The following is a 20,678-nucleotide window of genomic DNA, read 5'->3' as shown; positions in this document are numbered from 1 at the left end:
TGCAAGACTGAAGGATTCACACCAGAAGCAATGAGAGCTGCTCAGAGCCAGGGGAGAGCACACAGCCCCCTGGTTGTACCCATGTCACCACGGCAGGCAGGACTTGTGGGACACCTCACTCAGCTTAGTTGACTTTTAGAGCAAAACACACCAAATCAGAGCTTTACTCTCTAGTCTTACTCAAGTCTTATGTCTGATGAATGCAGCAGGAAGACCTGATCACTTGAAATTCTAGGACTAAGCTGCTACCAGGGACATAAATGCCCAACTGCTCAGTGAGTTCAGAAAGTTTTACCAGCAAGAATCATATAATTCCTCAGAATTCTGACAGACTCAGCACAGTTTCAAGTGGGGTTTATTTACAGTCATTGCAACCAATTTCCACAAAACTCACTACTGAGTGTCAGTAAATTGCACAACACACACAGGAGCCTTTTTCTATTCAGCAACCACATATCTTGCACAGAAACTTTTTTACTGATAAGGCAGAAAATATCATCTCAAAAGGAAAGGCAGACCTCTAAGGCCTCACACACCTTCTAGGACCTATTCTTGGAAGCATTTCTCACACTGTGCACCTTGTTTGAGCCAGGTCCATCAGTGGCAGCAGCTCCGTGAGGCTGAGCCCAGGTTTAAGCTGCACCAGAGTCCTTCCAGCACTCATGAATACACATTTCCTATCTGAATATACATTCCCTGCACAGAAAATTTATAACTTAAACAACAATTTTGTTACATGGTCACAGCTTATGTCTGCCAGCAAGAGAAACCCTTTGAGCTCTTTCCCTTGGAGCATCCTTTGATAGAAGCCAGCAAAGCGAGGGCAGCGCTGATTTAATCAAACTGGTTATTTCCATCTTAATGAAGACTCTGTTGGTGCCTTCACTGATGTGCCTGGCTAGCAAAGCACTCTGACTGAACCCAGCTGGAATCAGTGAGGAGCTGCACTGACACAGGGCATTTTTGTCCCTCTCATCACTGGGGTGTGCAAGGTCCCAGCAGCTCCATCGGCCCCGGCCGTGGTGGGTCGTTGACGCCTCCTGCTCCCTAAGGAGATTTCTCCATCCAGTCTAACAGGATGTCCAGCTCACCCAGGGATTTCATCGCTGCATTTGTGACATTCAGCTGAAATGGGATAAAGGAAGAAGTTGTGAGCACAGATAATGAGTACAAACCAACGTAAAGAGGATCTAAATATCCGTGTTAATCACCAGACTCAGGCAGCAACTCACCCCTTCGTAGTTTGCAAGTATTTGCTTAAATTTCTCAGTGGATTCCTGCCCACACACGCACTGATTTTGCTCATGCTAGAAAAATAAGATAAATTCGTTAGTTTGAGGAGTTACATTTAAAAATAATAGTTTGGTTTCTAATTATGCTGTAAATTACAGAACTGAGACCTTGTGAAACTGTGGGAAAGGCTGCAGGTCCCTGAATCAGACTTCAGCTAAGAACAGTTTACTTGACAGACACAGGGACAAGATAAATATTGTCCTTGAGGACCAACGTGGGAGTTTGTTTGCTGGTGAGTGGGCAAGCAGAGAAATTTCTCAGCGGCCAGAAACACTCTTCACATCACGCTGCTTTGTGTTCTTGCTGAAACCACTTGTATAAATAAAGACTTTGAACTTTATAAAGCTCTTGGGTTTGTTTATACACCAAATACTAACGGATGGAACTAAACTGCAGCAAAGAGACAAGACTTACACACTGCTCCAGTTTCCTCTTCATGCTGAGGAAGGAGTTGGCGATGCTGCTGATTTTTCGGTTCACATACGAATCCTCGGTCTTGCAGTGCTTGAAAACTTTGTCCACGTAGAAGTTGAAGAGGTGATGGGTGATGCAGCACCTGTCTGAAGACTTAAAGAACAAATTTCATTTGTAAAAGGTTATAAACCTGCAGCCACCAAGCCCCTCTCTAGAATAAACCACCTCTGAGAGGAAGCATGTTGTAGCTGAGGACAGCAGGACATTTTGACTCATATAAAGCTTCTACAGTGCTGCTTGATTTATGCTTGTTATATATATATATATATATGAAATTATTTTAGACTGCTTTTCCAGGAGATCCATCCTCAGGAAATCTCACAGAGTCAAGACAATAAACAGCTGATTTTGCAGCTGGGTGTTAGAGGCTGAGACCTGAAGCAGTGGCCAGTACCCAGTGCTTCAGGGTGTGAGAGAGCTGAAAAATGCTTATTTATAACATACTGCACCTCCCGAGACCACATTCCTCTGCTTTTGGATTCTTTAATGGCTTTCCACCCAAGGACACTCACGTTAACCTTGTGCAGGGAGTGGGGATGGGACAAGATGCTCAGGGTCCGGATGGGGTCTCTTGCTTGCTGCAAAGGAGAGCACAGAGATGGGGAAGGTTCCAGAAGGGCTTTGGGAGCTGCCAGCTAAAGAGCTCCACAAGAGCCTGGAGAAATACTTACAATGTTGGCTTTAATTGCTGTGAAACCAGCCCTGATCTCGGTCATGCTCATGGAAACCCTGCAGGCTCCAAAGTGCAGGATTTTGTCCCCAGCTGTGGGTATCAAATCCACCCAGCAGCACATGGAGAAGAGGCAGAGGAACAAGTGGGATCCCTTCATTTCAGCTTCTTGGAAGACCTGCTCAAGGAATACAGTATCATTACCTTTGCTAAATAACACGATTGTGATGCACACGAAAATATAAACATTGTATATAGCACTTGTAATGTACATCTCTATTAATAAAACCACCCTGGGTAGCATCTCTTAGTCAAGTTTTTTTTACTCTTCATCAGCAAGAGAAAAAAAAGTCAAACAAAATCAAATATTTAACAGAAGAGCCCCAAGAGAAAACAAGGAAAAATAAATAAAATGCAAGTAAAAAAAAATTGCACGTAAATAGACATAGCTCTTCTGAAAAATATTTCACTGGAAAGATAAATATGGATATATATTAAATTTTTAAATGTCTACTAACTCAGAAGCAGCAGGAGGTAACTGTGACTGAAAGCAGCAGGTTCCAAAGTCGGATTCCCAAAGGAAAACACTTTCCCTCAGGAATACCAGAAGTCAAACCCAAGTTCTACTGGCGCTGAAAATTAAGGTTATTAAGGAAAAAACTACTTTAGAGACACGTTATAGGAATACAAGGAAATACCCATGAGCACATAGAGCAGAAGGATAAAAATCAGTGGTTTACCTTGTTCTTTGGTGTGGGTTCACCTGTCTCCACGATGTCTGACCTGGAGAGCTCCGACGAACATGTTTTTATCCCGGTACCAGGAGGAAATAACTCTTGGATTAACTTTTGGGATTTTTCTTGCTTTTCCCGGCATGTATTTCCCTTTGTAATTTACTGAATTAATGAGCAGGGGAAAGGGACCAGCTCTCTCTCCCCCACAGGTGTTTTCCTCACCTACAGAGGCGGGGAACTCTTGGCATCGCTGCGTCATTTTTCATTCGGGAAGAAGGATGTGACCAAAAGGAGGGACCATCATGGGCGTTGCATCCCTAAAATGCCAAGCTCAGGGGCTTCCCCAGCATGGAGCCAATGCTACCAAGTGATTCCTGGAGAGGGTTCCTTCCTGGCTTGTCACAGAGGTCTTGGGATGTGGGAAGTTGAGTGGCATCACCCCATGGTCCGAACACTCCAGGGCTTCTGGCACTGGACAAGGTGCTCTGGTAGAAGAGCTGTGACTCAGGAAGTTGTCCAGACCTTTCTCCATCATTGTCCTGGCCTTCCCCTGCCAGGCTCAGGGAATTCTGCTTCCAGGCTCGCTCCTCAGGTGGGTGGACACTTATCTGCACCGTGTGTCCCTGGAGCACAGGCACACAAGGTCAGGGATTTTGGATGGCACAGCTCCCACCTTGGCGGCAGAAGTCTCTTGGTCTCCAGGGTCACAGGTGACTTTGGGGATCATTATGCACAGTCCAAAGGTGTCACCCTACAGAGGGACAGAAATTTCACTCCAGCTTCTCAAAGTCCACCAGCCCAGCAGCAAAATAACAAGCCCATGATTATCTCACCCCAAGATTTCGCTGCTGAGCAAAACTGATGCAGGCAGGGTCCTCCAGCAGAGCAGACACATTCTCCCACCAACATTTCAGATCCAGGCTGCCCCCAGGGAGCCAGGGTTTGTCAGCTGGGGCATGTTGTCACATGAAAGTGGCACTACTGGTGCAAACCCCAGGCTGGTTCACCGGGCTGTTGGTTGTTCCTGTAACCCCTCTGGAGAGAGCCAAGCTCATTCTACAAACAAAAAGGAGCAGTTAAAAAAACTTCTTGGACTATCTGTGCCCAGGAAAGATGGTCAGGTGGACTTAGAGGGCATGAGGGTGGCAAAGTCACCTCTTTAATCCCACAGCCAACCTCCAGAGAAGGTTCCCACCGAGAGCAGCAGCCCCAGCGTGCACCTCTTGCAATGCAGGTGTATCTTGTGCCACTGCCTGTGGGCCAGGGCTGTTCTGTACAGTTTTGCTGGGTGACTAATTTATTGATAACCAAACATATATCCATCACCAGGGAAGACTAGGCAAATGGATTTTATGCCCAGGCTAGTCATAGTATTGCACAGAGCGTTGCTGAAACTGCCCCAAATGCACCCAAGGTGCCTCCCTCCCGCTGTGCCTTCGCCCTGTAAATCATCCAAAGGGCAGGTCCAAATCTGCAGCAGGTTGCATTTGCCCCTGCTGAGGTGTTGGAAGGATCTGTGAAAGCACAAGGCTGTTAATCCCTCCCTTCCTCCCCCAGTTCCCAGCTGCTGCCTGTAATTGCAGCAAAAGTTTTGCTTGGAGCAGAGGAAGTGGCAGCAGCAGCAGCATTCCCAGGAGCCTGGTGCACACCCAGCCTGGATGAAGAAACAAGGGAAGGGGCAATGAGTTCTTACTTCATTATGTAAATGGCAGATGACAAAAAGGGATTTCTTTTTATTTTTTTTTTCCTTTTGGTAACTGAGCTGGAGCTCACAATGGGTCAGCCGAGTGCCAGCAGGCAAGAAAGAGTCGTGGGTTAAAGACTGCCAGGCAGGTGGAGGGGAGATTTGGGGTTGATATGGGAACAGGAGGGAAACGTTGTATTATCAGGGTCCAGGGTCTTGCCACAGACCTGGCTGGGTGTCCCTCAGGATGGTATCAACAGGGATCACAGACTGGTTTGGGTTGGAAGGGACCTTAAAGGTCACCTGGTTCCATCTCCCTGCCATGGGCAGGGACACCTTCCACTAGCCCACGTTGCTCCAAGCCCTGTCCAACCTGGCCTTGGACACTTGCAGGGATGGGGCAGCCACAGCTTCTCTGGGCAACCTGTGCCAGGGCCTCCCCACCCTCACAGGGAAGAATTCCTTCCCAATATCTACTCTAAACCTCCTCTCTTTCAATTTAAAGCCATCAGCATGCATTGGACCAAGTCCTGATGGAAGCAAATCACCTGGCTCTCACCTACCTGCCAACTACAGCAACATGAAAATATCCTCAGTCAAACAATGAAACAACCATTTCTCCTTTGCTCTGGGAAGGAAGAGGAAAAAGAGAAACAGGGATTTCTGAAACTCAGCCGTGTGACGCTGCAGATGAGCTCAGACAGTAAAATGGGAAGAGACTCCCCCAGGCACTCTCAGAATAGTTAAACTTTTCGGGTACTGCAGCGCTGGGAAGGGAGCAGGAAAGCGGTCCTGTCCCCAGGAACACTTCCAGGCAACTCCCGGCTAACGGGGGAGGGCTCCTCCCTCGGGATTTTATGGCAGGCACGTTATGACAGGGCACACTAAAAGTAGTTACAACCCGAAGAACAAGCAAAGGCAGCAGAGAGGGTTGTGAGCCAGCTGCCACCGCGCTCGGGAATTAAAACTAAGCCCCGTGTATCATTAGCTTATCTCAGAAATCATCTCTGCGGAGTGCGGGGTGAGCGGCGCAGCTCCTGCACCTCCCGCATCTCAGAAAGGCACAAAAGGGGCTTGCGGTGTCGAAGGGAATGTCCCCAGCGCAGCTGGAAAATAACCCTCGGAGCATCCTCTGCCGGCTCCCGGCAGCTCCGGGACGGATATTGAGGCTCCCCCTGCCCAGCCCCGCTGGCACCGCTGCTGTGGCAACGAAACATCCCCACAGCGGCAAAACTCACGAGACTGCTGCGGCCAACTGGAGTGACTACGAGAGCAGACAAACCTGGAGAGCCCGGGAGCGTGACAGGAGACCAGACACTTCATCACCGGTTGCGTTGGGAAACTCAGCAGCAGCTCCCAGCCCTGCTCCAACGCGGGGCAGGGGAGTCATCCCTGTGCACCCCACTCATGTGGAGTTACTGCACTCCTGCTGCCTGATCCAGCCCTGACCCAACTTAATTCATTTCAAGAAGGTTTGTTTTATTCTAAAAAAAAAAAAAACTACACCAAAGCCTTAAAAGTATATCATCAAACTGTTCTGACCTCAAGGATCTGCTGTCAAGGACTGATCCCACAACAGGCTCAACATTAGGTTTCCAGTAAAGTGTTTCAGAGTGATAAGGCACCAGTTTCAATAGTGCATTTCAATGTGGTTTCATGCAATAAGAAGTTCTGATAGCACTCTACAGCCCAGCCTTGGTTTATCATTCTTTGTCATCGCCCATATTTCACAGCAGCTTTAGGTAAACCATTGTTTCAGATCTGAGGGTGATAATGGTTTGTACACAGATCCCCGGAGCTAGAGAACGTGAGTGACAGAAATGCTCCCAGAAATTTTAATAAAGGGGAAAATTAAGCGTTAATAACAACATCCAGCAATAATATCTGAACTCAGGAACAATTCCTCATAGCCTTCAGGAAAAGATCTGCAATATCCAACTTGGCCACATGAAACAAGAATACTTCTAGGATGTTACACCTCTCCTTGTAATACTGTTGCTCATCAAAACCCCTGTCAAAGAATTGTAATTATTGTTCCACAGGCAGAGGAAAATGTTTCCACTTGTTTTATATGCATTGGAGTAATTTCTTACACACTTGCAGTGAGGTAAATTCGGAGCCAGCCCTACCCTTATCATAGCTGGGAGTTAATGGGAAGGTGGGCTGCAGGGTGGTGCTGTGCTGCAGCTCGGAGTAGCTCTCAGCACCTTAAAAATCAAAGTTTCATTGTCAAGCAATCCAGAGCCAAAATCTCCTTTGAACAAGCGCTGATCTGTCACGATCCTCTTGAACCCAGGGGCTGACACCAGCACCCGAGAGATGCCACCCATCCCAACATCACTGTTTCCACGAGCTCCTCACTGACACCCTTCCCTCTTTGGGATGGAAACGCCCTCTCCCAGCCCTGACAATCAGATTGCTCTTCTGCTTTTCCCCCCTCTTAATTAGTGCAGCTCGTTATGGGCAGAGAGCCGGGCTGGGGCTGCCGGCCCTGCCCTCGCCCAGCCCCAGCCCTGCAGTGCTGCTGACAGAGGTACAAAAAGTGTTTTTCTCGGTAAACTCAACAGATGACTCAGGAAACTCCGCGAGGAGTTATCGGCTGAGAGGCGTGGTACATCGTGTACCCTCTCCTCAGTCACGTTTCTAACCATAACCACTCGAATAATTCTGAAGATCAAACACTTGAGTGCTGCCTCAAGTAGGGAGCAACAGGCTGAGCATGGCTCGGCTTAGGGAAATGTGATTTTTGTTCAGCCAAGCCCAAGAGACACCCAAAGCCATGGGAGTAAAAGTTCAGGCTCATTTCCAGGATCCCTTCCCTCAGGCTGATTTCCAGGATCCCTCCCCTCAGGCTGGTTTCCAGGATCCCTTCTCAAGTGGCTGTCTGTGCCCAGGACTCCCAGCAGTTTTAGGACCTCCCCTCACGGGCAGAGCATCTCCTTTCCCGGTGCTGAGGGACTGGGTAATGTCCTTCATCCCAAAATAATGGGTGAACCACCCTGATTTAGGGCATCACCCACGATTGTCCCTCTGGGGCTCTTCCTGCCACTGTGTGTTACCAACAGCCCAGTACAGGTGCACGACTCCCCAGAAAGGGGACAGCGCCACGTTGCCCAGGGAGCATCACCCCTCTGCTGTGGGTGACCTTGGCATCACCTCCTCCTCACTGGCTGTCCTTGCTCATGGTCAGCTCCCAGCTGGGCAGGGCTGCACGTCACAGCAAATGCCACCGTGCCAGCCACCGCCCTCAGGGAGCAGATGCGACACTTGTCTGCGTGACTCACCGGTGCCAAGGTAGGATTTCACCCAAAGAGGGTAAAGAAATCGCAAGGAAAAAAAATAAAAAAGCGCTTTTCTTTTTTTTTTTTTTTTTTTTTTTCCCCTCCACCTCTAAGACTCACCTTTGTGGAAGAGGAAAAGCGTGGTGGAGGATCTTGTACATCAACATCTCTTCCGCAGAAAAGCGTCGATTTAGTCACCGGGGTGGGGGGTGTTGAAGGTTAGATTCTTGTTTCCCCTGCTTCGATAAATCATGAACTCATATTTTGGTTATCATAAATGGCATCTTCCCCCAAAGGGAAATGAACATTTCATGTCTTTAGAGTTAAGTAATTACAGCTCAAGAGCAGCTCCTGGAAGCTTTTTTTTTTTTTTTTTAACTATCCAGTACTTGGTTTTCAGCAGCCACCTCTGCAGCCAGGTGAGTGGAGACAAAGTGCCCCTGTGCTCAAAACCAGGGCAGTTCATGAGCTGTAGAATGCCAAGGAACAGCCCAAGGCAGCTCAACAAACCCCTGCTCAGTTCAGGGACTGCCTGAAGCATTAAATTGCTCTTGGGGAAATTTTCATCCCAAAACTGCAACAGCTCAGGAGTTATCCAAGAAGTTTAGAAGACACTGCTTAGGTGCATGCAACACTTTTGTGATCAACTCATAGAATTATGGAATGGTTTGGGTGGGAAGGGACCTTAAAGATCATCTTGTTCCACCCTCTGCCATGGGCAGGGACACCTTCCACCAGCCCAGGTTGCTCCAAGCCCCGTCCAACCTGGCCTTGGACACTTCCAGGGATGGGGCAGCCACAGCTTCTCTGGGCAACCTGTGCCAGGGCCTCCCCACCCTCACAGGGAAGAATTTTTTCCTAATATCCAATCAAAACCTACTCTCAGCTTGAATCTGTTTATTTCAACAAGATTTCCCAGTCAGAGAGCGAAATTTTCATGTTGTTTTTTAACTCTTTTTCCCCACCACGTGAAGCAAATCGGTTATTTCAGCAAAAATTGAGGCACAGTTGCCTGAAAAGAACTTCTTTGCCTTTGAAGGTGAACAGAAGGACCCAGGAGAGAACAATGTAAAGCCCAACACCCCATGGCAGGATTTGCACCAGCCTCCAAATGTGTGAGTATTTCAGACTCAAATCTGCCAACCAGACTAAACACGGGCTTAATGAATGAGGCTTTTGCAGTTTCCAGGAGGTTTCAGAAGCTTTTTGATGTGGCCATCTGATATATTAGCAATGGCTCTGCTCTTAGAACACACCATACCCATGTACAGAAACTGCTGAAGTGCAGTCAAGACTTGCCTGAGAAGTGCCCGTGTTGGGAGGACCAACATTTCACCAAGAAACGAAACTTTCTTGAGAGGTCTTTCCCAGGGAGAGAGCTGTGATCAGTGAATATGAAAAGTGCTCTGAGCAAATCAAACTTCCACTTTTCGAAGCCACGAGAAGCCCCCATGAACATCTTCCCTGCAGACTTCACATTTGTTTGCTGTGCCTGCTTCTAATTTTAGACCTTTTTTTTCCCCCTCTCTTATATTTAGCGCCGCAATCATAATTCACATTACCAGGCATCAGGTTGCTCCACTTGTTCCGGGCATTCCCAGGCTCCTGTGGACACTGGGTTACTCTGTGGATACAGCAAGTTTGCCCCTTGGAAAGGGGCCAGTCTGAAAGAGATAAGGAACCAAAGAGGAGACAAAAATAAAATTAAGCAAAATCGAAGAAAATAGCTGATTCCAAGGGTAAGGATTTTTCACAGTGAGCCTGGAGATGCCCAGTTGAACCCCATGGATGCCTCCATGACTCACAGAAGAGCTTGTGCAGGCAGTTCTGGGGGGCTGTTCCTCACCAATGGGCTTGTCTTGGGAGAAGACTTGTCAATATTTAGAAAACCAAAGCTGAAGTCCTTTGCTTTGGTGATTCAACAGTCACAGAAAACAGTGTTTGCTATCAGGTGCTGCCTGCAGCACGTGGAGGTTCACAAAGAACAACAATCCCAAAGGACAGAACAACACATGTCAGAGTTACCAGGGCTGACTCGACAGCAGAGCAAAGACTTTGCTGTGCAGGAGCCACAGGGGCTGCTTTGTGGTGAAATATCCCCCCAGAGCCAGAGCCTTGAATAGTGTGGCTTTCCAGATTTCCAAATTATTCTCAGAAGGCAAGAGAAATATCCATCACACAGGTGGCTGCTGCTGTGGCTGTCACAGGAACAACGACAGCAGCAGCACCAACACTGCCAGGACAGCACTGGGCTCTGGGCAGCTCGTGGCAGATGCCAGACCACGGCCTGCTGAGATGCACATACCCATCACCCAGCTCTTGTATTCCTCCCACCCTTGTTTTTGGAAGAGCTAAAAACTGGTGTGATAGCCGAGGTCAGGCGGGACATTTCACAGGATCATCCGGGTTGGAAGAGACCGTCAAGGTCACCCAGTCCAACCATCAGCCATAACCATGATCACCCCAAAACCATATCCCCAAGTGCCTTTTGGCAGAAAACCAGGTTGTGCCTCAGGCTGGAGCAGGTGATGAATCCAACCGTCCCACACAGCAGCCAGGTTTGCCCCCGAGGGTGAAACGTGCTGACAGTGCAGGCAACAAATGAAGCCTGAGAGAGGAGAAACTGAGAGCTGGCTGCCATCAGCTCCAGCTTTGAATTCTCTGGGGAGCAAATGAATCACTCCAATAGCCAGGCAGAGCTGTCATAGATTTAGCTTTCACCAAAACTGAAACTCGTGTTTCAGTAAATTGGCCGTGGATTCACGACGCAACCCAGAGCCGGGTTTCGGTTTTGGGCCGGGTTTGAATCGTGCCCGTCTCAATTTCACAACCAGGAGGAGCCAAAGCTGGTTTCTCCGGGGCTGGATGCACGTGAACACACACACAGAGGCACCTGGGGAGCCCTGCTCCAGCTCTGGGGCAGAGAGACATCAGGACTAAGAGACACCTGGCACCTCACAGCCACTTGGCTCCACTAATTCCTACATTATTTGATAAAACAACCTGTGGAAATGAGAAAAACCGGGAAAATTGGGCAATGTTTGCTTCTAGGCATGAATTCCTGGAAAGCCAGGCTACGAGGCAAGGTTAATTTTTCCAGAGGTTCATCCTCTTACCAATTCCCCTGAAAAGCTCTGCCTGAGCCTGGCACACGTGGCTCCACCAGCCCGGCCTTCTGCTAACCAGTGTCCTCTGATCTCGGTGGAAAACTGAAGACTTGGTCCCTTGTAATGCATCTCCTCACTGCACAGCCCCTTTTAGTCATAAATATAAATCAAGGCCAGTGCAAGGCCTTAATTTGACTTCTTATTTCCAGCAGACACACTTCTGAGGAGTGGGAGATGAAGTGCCCATCTCTCCTTCCCTGACAGGCAGGGACAGCCAGCAGAGTAAGTTCCCTTCAGATCTCTTAATTTCTTCTTCTTTTTTTTTTTTTTAATCTTCTTATTTTTAAACACTATTTTCAGTGAGAGGGGTTTTCCACCATTCAGCTTCATCTTCCACTTCCTGGTTACAGCCCTCAGAGGCGACAGGGAAAGCAACAACCAAAATAGTCACAAGTGCCTGATCCTGTTAATGAAGCAAATCTTCCTCAGACTTCCACAAAAAGATAAATCCCTGGCAAAGTGCTGAAAAAGCTCAAGGAGACCAGTGCTGAGCAGAAGTGGAGCAGACACCTCAGCCCCCCTGGAGAGCAGCAGGTCATACCCCTGGGAGCAAGAGGATTTTGGGAATGGCTTTTCAGTGTCTGAACTCTACTGCTTTCATAACTCAAGTTCACCCTTCATGGCAGGGGGGAAGTTGGAAACAAACGATCTGTAAGGTCCCTTCCAACTCAAAGCATTCTATGGTACCATGGTGTCTTTGGGTCTCAGCAGTTAAGATGAAGTAATTAAGGTATTTGGCAGGGGAAACAGCCAGGTTGGATCACCTGCTCCCTCTGTAAAGAAAAACAGAAGAAAAAAGGAGAAAAAAAGAAAAAAGGAGGAAAAATAAATAAAGAGAAAAAGAGAAAACAGAAGGGAGATCTGAACACGTGGAGGTAGAATGTTGTAAACAACATGTCGTAAAGCCCCTGAAACCTCTGAAAAGCACATCTGATGGATCATCTTTTCATAAATGATTTTGGAGCAGAAAGACATGGGAAATCCCCTGGCAGCCCTGGGGATGCTGCAGCATCCCTCGGGCACCAGGCATGACCCACCAGCACGTGCAGCATCACCATCCACGGCACGTGCTCGTCTGCAGCTTGGGGGGCGGCAAAGAAAGCCCAGGATTTCTAAACCCACGGCGTCAGCTGCCTGGCACCACACAAAAAAACACCCCAAAACCCCACTGGGTGAGTGGCCCAGCCTGTTGTTGGCTCCAGGGTGAGGGCCTGATGCTGCTGTGGAACGTGAGTGATGCTGGCTCTGTAACTCACCCCAGGGTCATGTTGTGCTTTGCCTTATCTGATTTCCCAAACCGCGATAACCAGTTTCTGTCTTATGACCCTTCATCACTAGAAGTACTTTGTATTTGTGTTATTGGTCAGGGTGTTGGTGCTAAATCATGACAAAGCCAATATTCTCCAGAAGATCCACCTCCCCCCACGCCCCCCAGTAATACCAAAACTAGAGAAAAGAAACTCCTCAAAGCAGCACTTGTGCAATGAGCTGCCCAAGGGAGGAGTTGCTCAAAGTTGTTTCTGTAGAAAGCCCAAAAAAAAAAAAAGGCAGTGCATGTGATATTTGGTTAATGGATTGTAGATTCAGGGGGGGTTTTTTTGGAATACTTTTACACTCTTAACTTACCTGCAAACAGACTCACCTGAGACAACCTCGTCCATCCTCCCAGAGCACACACTCCTCGCTCCTGGAACCCCAGTGCTGAGATCCCCTGGGTTTCTCTAAGGACACAAACAGGGCTGTGAGCATCAGAAAATTCCTGTCAACAGCTGATTTCAGGAGAAAATAAAAGAGGTGAAGGATAATAACACCTCTGTTTGCTTTGCAGAGCGGGAAATAGCCCCACGTGGCCAAGGGCCTGAACCTGCATCAATGGGCTCATCAGAAGGCCCAGAGACAAGAGGGTCTTTCAGCAGCACTGAACTCACCCACAGCTCTGCAGACCCCTCACAGAGTGACTTCAAATGGAAAAATACATATAAAACTGGGAATAAAGCACAGCTCACTCTTCTAGGTTGGCAGAGGGCACCCTGGAATTCCAGGGTGGGGTATTAAGCAAGGATGTTACTCAATCTCTGCCTTAAGATGCAGCAGAATTCCAAATATTGTGAGTTTGATGCATGCAATTACAAAAGTGCAAACATTTCTCAGTGAAGTTAATCACCAAAACACTGAATCTACAGATGGGAGCAAGTCTCCATCACCTGATTTTTTTCACGTGACACTTCCAGCCTGATTTAGATCAAATTGAAGTTCTGGACTTTCTAAGAACTTCTTATATAAGTCTCTCTCTGTGTCATACTAGAAGTCAGATTAAAACCATGATAACATCTTCCATTCATGATTAATAACCTGTTTCTGGACACTTGAATGTTACAAGATAAACCAGTGACACGGGTCAAATTTCCAAAGAGTAATTTGGGATTTACCTGCCGAGGTCGACGTGAGTCACGTCGCAAATTCCGACAAGGGTGGTAGAAAGCAGGTCTCCAGATGTGAAATATCCAACGTCATGCCCTGCCAGCACAAAAAAAACTCCTGAGGAAAAAAACCAGACAGCCCAGTTGATGCTTCATCAGGAACTGTTAGTCATCAGTGGAAATGAGAGAGAGAAAATGCCAGCGCTTCAAAACTGTTCTTTGCACAAGGTGAATGAAAGGCCACCAAGCCTCTGCTTCCCCCAGGGCAGCACTGGCAGCAGATCTTCCAGATCTGAAGGGATGAGAAACGGGGAGCTTTTGGAAAGGAGAGAAAGATTCACACCACTGTGACAGCCTGGAAATCTAGGGAGCCCTCTGGGTTATGTCTAGAGCAGATAGTGCAGAAAATCACAGAATCACTGAGGTTGGAAAAGACCTCTGAGATCATCAAGTCCAACCTGTGACCGGTCCCCACCTTGTCAACCAGATGAGAGCACTGAGTGCCACGTCCAGTCACTCCTTAAACGCCTCCAGGGATGGTGAGACACCTCCAGGGATGGTGTTACACAACACACAATGTCCCTCTGCCCAAGAGCAATGACAGAGACCAAGAAGGCAAAAAAAAAAAAGCAAAAATTTGCCACCTAAAAGCTTGCCCACATAAGAAAAGCCCCTTTAATAAGCAGGGTGAGGTGCCACCCTGCTCCAGAGGACGGGACCCTGAGGATTTCCAGCCCCCAGCCCCACCAGTGCACCCTCACCCAGTGCAGGGTGCCCAGGATGATGCCCAGGACAAATCTGTCCTCGTGCCACACTGTGGGGGAAAGTATTTGCCCAAAGGCCTCTGTTTTAGTGAAGAAACAGCATTCTGCTGCCCTGCTGTTTCCTGTGAACCTGCCGCTCTCAGAAGCTCGTGGGAGGTGGGTAAAAGTGCACGACTGGCTTTTGAGTAACACGTTTTCCTTCCTGAAATCTTCTTGGCAAACATGAAAGCTGTTTCCTAAAGGTTTAGAAGTACACCCACATCCCCCGGACACTCTTTAGGAAAAGGTGCTTTATTCATTCATGAAGCACGTTGTAGTAAGTGCAGAGTCAATGCCTTTCCACAGCAGTAAGCAGAGAGTGAGTCAGAGCGAAACTGCACCGTCAAGATCTCTGACGTGGCGAAGGAAACACAGGTAAACACAGCAGAGAATCACCCTGCACAGGCCAGAGTTTCCTTTGTGGAATGGGCACATTCTGGCTTACGCTGGCAGCGACCAGAAAACACAGAGCAGGTTCCAAAACAGGGAGGAGGGGACGGCGCGAGGCCGAGGAGCGCCCGGTTGTCAAACGAGTGACTTCACGGAGAGCCACGGGTCGCTCAAAATAAGAGGAGTTTGGAAATGAGCACTCAGCTCCTTGGCAGGATGGAAGGAGGCTCCTGGTGCTGCTGCAGCACCAGCTCCTGCTGATGCCAGGGGGCATTGCCAAAGCCTTGCATCCCATGAAAACACCAGCACCTAAACCTGCAGCTGAATGATCACTTTGCTGCAGGGGACCAGTCCAAGCTGCTGTTCTGAACAAACTGAACTGTGAGGTTGAAGCTCACCTTGGCATGGCAGAATTTGCACATTAATAATTTTGGACTGCTAGAATTTTATTCTAGAACAGACAAGTGGTAATATGAAACTTAAATCAGATTCTGTTCACACATTTATTACCTCGTGCTTACATCCTGAATGTTTAAGCAGTTCATACACTGTTTAATTAAGTCATTGCATGGTGACTTAATGTAGGTCATCACACTCTTGTAGGGTGGGAGACAAGAATTTTACAATTTAAAATTTGGAGGGAAGTTCCTGGGGCTGCATCCTTCACCCAAAGGAGTGGGTTTAGCTCCAGGATTTGGTGCAGCACACTGGCTCCTGCCAACATCACACTCAGTGACTTTATGTATCAGCTTCAATACCCTGATGAAGCTTAAACAGCTGCCCAGCTCTTGGCACTGAAGATTTACTGACCCCTGGCAGGTTCAAGTTAAAGCAAAGGAAGCAAAACATTTCCCCAGGGAAAAATGGGATCCTGCCAGTGAAAATCAAGCTTAAAACCACCGGTTTTTGTCCGAGCCTTCTGCCCTTCTCCTCTCTGATGCTTCTGCTGCCAGCCAAGGGGAGAAAACACGTGGCTGAGTTAGGACAGGGAAAGAAAAATGGGTCACCCAAAACATGACACACGCCGTGATTCAGATGCACTGTGAGCCTGCAGTGATTCATGGGGACCTCACTTCCCCAGCGCCCCTGGAAGAGGCACCACCAACCAAAAAACCCAAATCACAGCCCAGGATCCCACATTGTCCCCCTCAAACCCTCCAGTTACTGGTGTTTCATCCCCTTTCCCCTGACTCACACATGCACACACCCCAAACATTCCTCTCTTTTACTTGTAAAAATAAACAAATAAATCTCAGTGCACAAGAACAAACAATACTTTGCATTTTTCCAGCATTTTTCTTGCAACAAGTTCCTAAACAGAGGCCTGGAAACTCAACCTGAAGGAATCTCAGTGTGAGGGAGGAGATGAGAATTTAAGGGATTTGTCCCCTGTTGGAGACAGGCTGGGAAGAACGAACTATTTTGAAATAGCATGAGAGATTTTAAATAAAACCCTCTGATTTTAAGAAAGCTAAATTTATTTCTCCTTTCACTTTCTTGGATACCAGATTCCCGAATTAATAAGTGAAATCTTTATCACAAGGAAGTGGAGGGTGTGTGTGGACTGATTTATATAGAAAGAGACCAGAAAAGAGAGGGAAGCGGAAAACGAGGAGACGTCAGAGAAATGATCTCCAGCTCTGAAGAGGCAACTTTATCAGAGCTGGGACAGTAAGTCCCAGTTAAGACAGGACACAGAGTCTTTAGAGCCAGCACGGGATTGCTTGGATGGGGCTTCTGTCCATTTCTAGGAAACTAAATGAGATTTAAGAGCCTGAACTATGGATATTCGTTACCTGCTTGTGCATTTTAACCCCATAAACCAATGTTAAAAAAGGGGCACAAACTCTGTTCCTGTCCTGCTGTTCTGGGGGAGCCCAGAGGGACTGGAGCAGCCACATCCATGGCTGAGCTCTTCCATAACATCCCCATCCATCATGGAACTGATCCCGTTAGCATCCAGACACTTCACCAGCTAAAATTTGGGAGCGCAGCCTTTGAGCTTGAAAATTCACATGGGCTTCAGCAGACACATGCATTAACTGAAAAAAAAAAAATAACCTAATTAAAAATGAAGATTTCAGATGAGTATGTGTATTTGCAGATTAACTTTCAAATGCCAAAAAAGGAGACAGTGTGTTTGTACAGCTACACGAAAAGCAAAGCTGCTGAGTGATGCAATGCTGCAGGTTTCATACAAAGATGTAAAAGTAGCAACACTTTTTTTCATTCCAAGGATAGGACATTCATCTAAATATGAAAAGTGACTGTGAGAATAAAAAATTAACCTCACACAGCACCTCGGCTTCTTCATGTGTCTGCAACTTTCCTCTTCAGCTACATTTAAATTTACAAGAAACAAGTAATGAAAAAAAAAATTGCAGAGTCTAAGCACAAAAGAATTGATGGGGTGTGAGGAGAGGAGGGAGGTCAAGAGAACAGGAAACCCAAGTTGACGGGAAACCCAAGTGACATTTGGGTTTAATGAATGACTTAAAACCCCAATATTGCTCGTCAGGAAACGGGGGAGAGGAAATGGAGCCATTTTTTGAGAGTATAAATGAGGGGCTCCATCAAGGTGAAAGCTGCAGATCTGGCTTTATACCCTCCTGTGAAATCCACCCGAGAGCTGGACCAAGAGGGAAGCAGCCCCTTTCCCACAGCATGAGAACCTGCTCCAGCTGCAAAGCCATGCCCATCCTGCTCCTGCTGCTCCTGGCTGCCGGCGCCCGCTGCCAGCCCTCCTGCCTGCACTTCCCCCAGCTCCTGCCTGCAAAGCTCAGAGAGCTGAGAGTCAAGTTTGAGGAAATCAAGGATTATTTTGTAAGTACAGCCCCGCTCGTTTCTTCGCCTCTCTGTTTTTGCAAAGTTCAGTGATTTGGAGGGGAAGAGCTTCCTCTCGGCAGAAATGATTTAGTGCGTCGGGTGAGCAAGAGAAGTTCGGTTTCGTTGCTCGCTGAGAGACAGCACACGAGGGTTTTCTTCCCAGTTTTAGTTACAATGAACTCGAGATTTCATAACGAAGCTTTGTGGACCTTAGCAGCCAGACTTCCCGCTAAATTAAATCCCACCAAATTAATCACTGGATTAACGGGAAGGAAAAATTGTCCTTCCCTCAGGGCAGCGAGGTCCAGCCTCGCCTCGATGCTGGGTGAAAAGGGAAATCTTTTGCTGCAGGCTTTTGCTTTGAAAGGACCACAAAAGCGTGCACAGGGTATTTTATGGCTGGAGAAACTCCACAGTAACTGGACACCTGCTTTGGTGTCTGTGCTCTGCTGAGAAAACAGCACAAGATGCACTCAGAGCATCTGTCATGGCATCAGTACTGACAGAGATGGCTGGTCACATCTTTGTTGCTATTTTGGTTGATGTCAGTGTGTTTTAGCAATAAAACAAGGTAATTCTCCAGATGAAATCTCAAACTAATGTCATGGCTTGTATTTATTATCAAACGAGTGCAGCCAAGACTGTAAACATAAATCTTGCTGTAAATCTCCCAGATAACATTTGGAAGGAGTATTTTTAACCTCTCAGGACAGCTTTTGAGTCCCTTGGTGCCCTAGGGTCATTCTTTGTGTGGTGCAAGCCCACCCCACTGCAGCTCTTTGGTCTTTCAGAGCTGCTGGTGCAACAGAGGCACCATGAGAACAAACTCCCTTTTCCCCCATCAACTGGAGAGTTACAGAGGTAACAAAACCCGGGGGATTAAACCCTCCTGACCTGGCAGACAGACTGGGGTGGCTTCTTGGGGCTGCCATTGCTTTGACACCTCTCTGGAGAGCGTTGCAGTCTCCAGCAGCACTCTGAGACAACACCCCGAGCAGCTGAAGTGAGTGTGTGGCGCTGGCAGCAGAGAGAGGAGTTTCACATTGACAAAATCAATATCACTAAAGACTGTGATTTCATTGTCCTCCTGTCCTGACCCAGCAGTCCTTCTGCTGCAAGATTATGGATCAAAGAACTGGTGACTCCTGTTCCTGGTGTCACTGTGCTCTGCACACACGTGTGCTGCAGTGAGAGCACAAATGCAAACAAGAAAAGGATCAGTTGATCAGACAAAGTGAAAAGAGTGCTGATTACCTGCCTAAAAAAGCTCTCATTTCCATTGCATCCTCCCACAGCAATCAAAAGATGACGACCTCAGCATCCAGCTGCTCAGCTCCGACCTGCTGGATGAATTCAAGGTAAGGATCACAGCTCTCGTGTCTGAGTCCCTTCTCCTCCTCCATCCTTCGGCGGGTGTTTCATAAGAGAGGAAGCAGCCTGGAAATTGGGGCATTTCCTAAAGTCGCGCCAGGACAGCTCGGCAGCCCCGCAGTGACCCGTGTGCCCGCGGCGGGGCTGCCGCGGCTCCCCCCGCGCTGCGAGCGCTCCGACCGCCGGGGCGGCTTTGATTTAAAACAACACTCCCCCAACCTGCTTCCCTCCTCTCGCCCCAGGGGACCTTGGGCTGCCAGTCGGTGTCGGAGATGATGGGGTTCTACATGGAGGAGGTGCTGCCCAGCGCCATGAGGACCAGCGCGCACCACCAGCAGAGCGTGGGCGACCTGGGCAACCTGCTGCTGAGCCTGAGGACGATGATGAGGCGCTGTGTGAGTGGGGCTCAGCGTCGCGGGGACAGCCCCAGAGCAGCAGGAGGGCGGGCAGAGGGTCCCCAGGGGCAGGGTGGTGGGATGGTGTAAGGGTGGAGGAGCAGGGATCCAGGCAGGCAGGAGCTGGCAGGGCACACAAGGATGGGGTTTCTGCTCGCCAGGCTTGCTTTAGCCAATGATGATGCCCAGCAGCACCACTTGCAGCCAGCCCTGCACAAGAGTCTGGCTGAAGAGACAAGGGGAGGGTCTGTCCTCTACCTGGGTGCTGGAGCCACGTGGCTCTGCGATGATTCCTCCCAAACTCCCACCTGGCGCAGCCACGAGTCCATCTCCGGAGTCAGACGGGATGAATCCTGCCCTGGGCAGAGAGCACCTCACCTGGGGCTGGTAGAAAGGGGCACGGGGCTGGGGACGGGCTGGGGGTCCAGGCTCGGTCACACTTTCACCAGAGCACGGTGCTAAAAAGCTCTAATTGCTGCTCCCGAGAGCTCCGTGGACACAGAGGGGGAAGGGGAAGGTGGGGAGCGGCACTGAGGAGGGGCAGGAGGACGGGAGAGCCAGAACCACACCCCGGGCAGGAAACCCCTGGGGCTGAAGCCGTTGTTTTTTATCCCTTTTGCAGCACAGATTCTTCACGTGCGAGGAGAGGAGCAAAAGCATGAAGCACATAAAGGACACGTTCAGCAAGGTAAGGTCCTGCTCACGTGGCTGCAGCAAGGGGGAGGAACTCGCTGTTCAGAGATCTTACTGATGGCTTCAGCTTAGGAGGGAGAACCCAAAAAAGTCTTTAATGCAGAAATACCTGATGCAGAGGAATCCAGAGGGTGGTGCTCGAGGGAGCAGCTGGGGGGTTCCCCCGGGAAGTTGGGCAGAGAAGCAGGAGGAGGAAGGAGGAGAAGTTGGGCAGTGATTGTACGTCCCAAATATCGTCACAGTCCCACTAAACACGCTCGGCTTTCACCTGCAGATGAACCAGAACGGGATCTACAAGGCCATGGGAGAGTTTGACATTTTCATCAACTACATCGAAAAATACCTGACAATGAAGAGAAGGAACTGAGGACACCCCTGGCTCTGCCTTTTCCACACCAAATCCTGCTATTTGTTCAGAAATCAGGCTGCAAGAGCTTAAATTATCTCAGGGTTCAGTTATGGGTCAATAACTTCCAG

The 20,678-nt window shown here is 48.5% G+C and overlaps 2 protein-coding genes across 8 annotated transcripts; one reads left to right on the top strand and one right to left on the bottom strand.

Annotated features, from left to right (window-relative positions):
- Window positions 1-365: 365 nt before the first annotated feature.
- Window positions 366-19,218, bottom strand: LOC116798279 (interleukin-20-like). Of its 7 annotated transcripts, none has more exons than XM_032710570.1 (15): window positions 18,997-19,218; window positions 18,637-18,759; window positions 14,199-14,307; window positions 13,733-13,820; window positions 12,946-13,024; window positions 9,942-12,076; window positions 9,694-9,800; window positions 8,257-8,372; window positions 5,419-5,483; window positions 3,178-4,825; window positions 2,439-2,615; window positions 2,280-2,345; window positions 1,708-1,860; window positions 1,233-1,307; window positions 366-1,125 (listed from the first exon to the last, which is right to left on the bottom strand). In XM_032710570.1, the coding sequence occupies exons 11-15, from the start codon at window positions 2,595-2,597 to the stop codon at window positions 1,048-1,050; spliced, it is 531 nt and encodes a 176-aa protein (XP_032566461.1). In that variant the 5' UTR covers window positions 2,598-2,615; window positions 3,178-4,825; window positions 5,419-5,483; window positions 8,257-8,372; window positions 9,694-9,800; window positions 9,942-12,076; window positions 12,946-13,024; window positions 13,733-13,820; window positions 14,199-14,307; window positions 18,637-18,759; window positions 18,997-19,218; the 3' UTR covers window positions 366-1,047. The 7 variants fall into 7 exon arrangements, with proteins under 7 accessions (XP_032566461.1, XP_032566465.1, XP_032566464.1 ...); XM_032710574.1 differs by having other exon boundaries at window positions 3,394-4,825; XM_032710573.1 differs by having other exon boundaries at window positions 3,178-4,227.
- On the top strand, window positions 17,510-20,678 carry IL10 (interleukin 10). Its single transcript, XM_032710576.1, has 5 exons — window positions 17,510-17,739; window positions 19,038-19,100; window positions 19,356-19,508; window positions 20,131-20,196; window positions 20,476-20,678. The coding sequence occupies exons 1-5, from the start codon at window positions 17,581-17,583 to the stop codon at window positions 20,566-20,568; spliced, it is 534 nt and encodes a 177-aa protein (XP_032566467.1). The 5' UTR covers window positions 17,510-17,580; the 3' UTR covers window positions 20,569-20,678.

Source organism: Chiroxiphia lanceolata, chromosome 25, assembly GCF_009829145.1.
Source record: "Chiroxiphia lanceolata isolate bChiLan1 chromosome 25, bChiLan1.pri, whole genome shotgun sequence".
In the NCBI taxonomy this organism is placed as follows: domain Eukaryota; kingdom Metazoa; phylum Chordata; class Aves; order Passeriformes; family Pipridae; genus Chiroxiphia; species Chiroxiphia lanceolata.
This window is presented reverse-complemented; position numbering and strand designations above follow the sequence as displayed.

Bases quoted from the DNA above. Each gene is read 5' to 3' on its own strand.
- LOC116798279 (XM_032710568.1), bottom strand. From the start codon at position 2,741: ATGCTACCCAGGGTGGTTTTATTAATAGAGATGTACATTACAAGTGCT. The intron at 1,308-1,707 runs GTAAGTCTTGTC...TTATTTTTCTAG, and splicing joins AGAGGAAACTGGAGCAGTGT to CATGAGCAAAATCAGTGCGT. The intron at 1,126-1,232 runs GTGAGTTGCTGC...ATCCCATTTCAG, and splicing joins TACTTGCAAACTACGAAGGG to CTGAATGTCACAAATGCAGC.
- IL10 (XM_032710576.1), top strand. From the start codon at position 17,581: ATGAGAACCTGCTCCAGCTGCAAAGCCATGCCCATCCTGCTCCTGCTG. The intron at 19,101-19,355 runs GTAAGGATCACA...CTCTCGCCCCAG, and splicing joins ACCTGCTGGATGAATTCAAG to GGGACCTTGGGCTGCCAGTC. The intron at 19,509-20,130 runs GTGAGTGGGGCT...TCCCTTTTGCAG, and splicing joins GGACGATGATGAGGCGCTGT to CACAGATTCTTCACGTGCGA.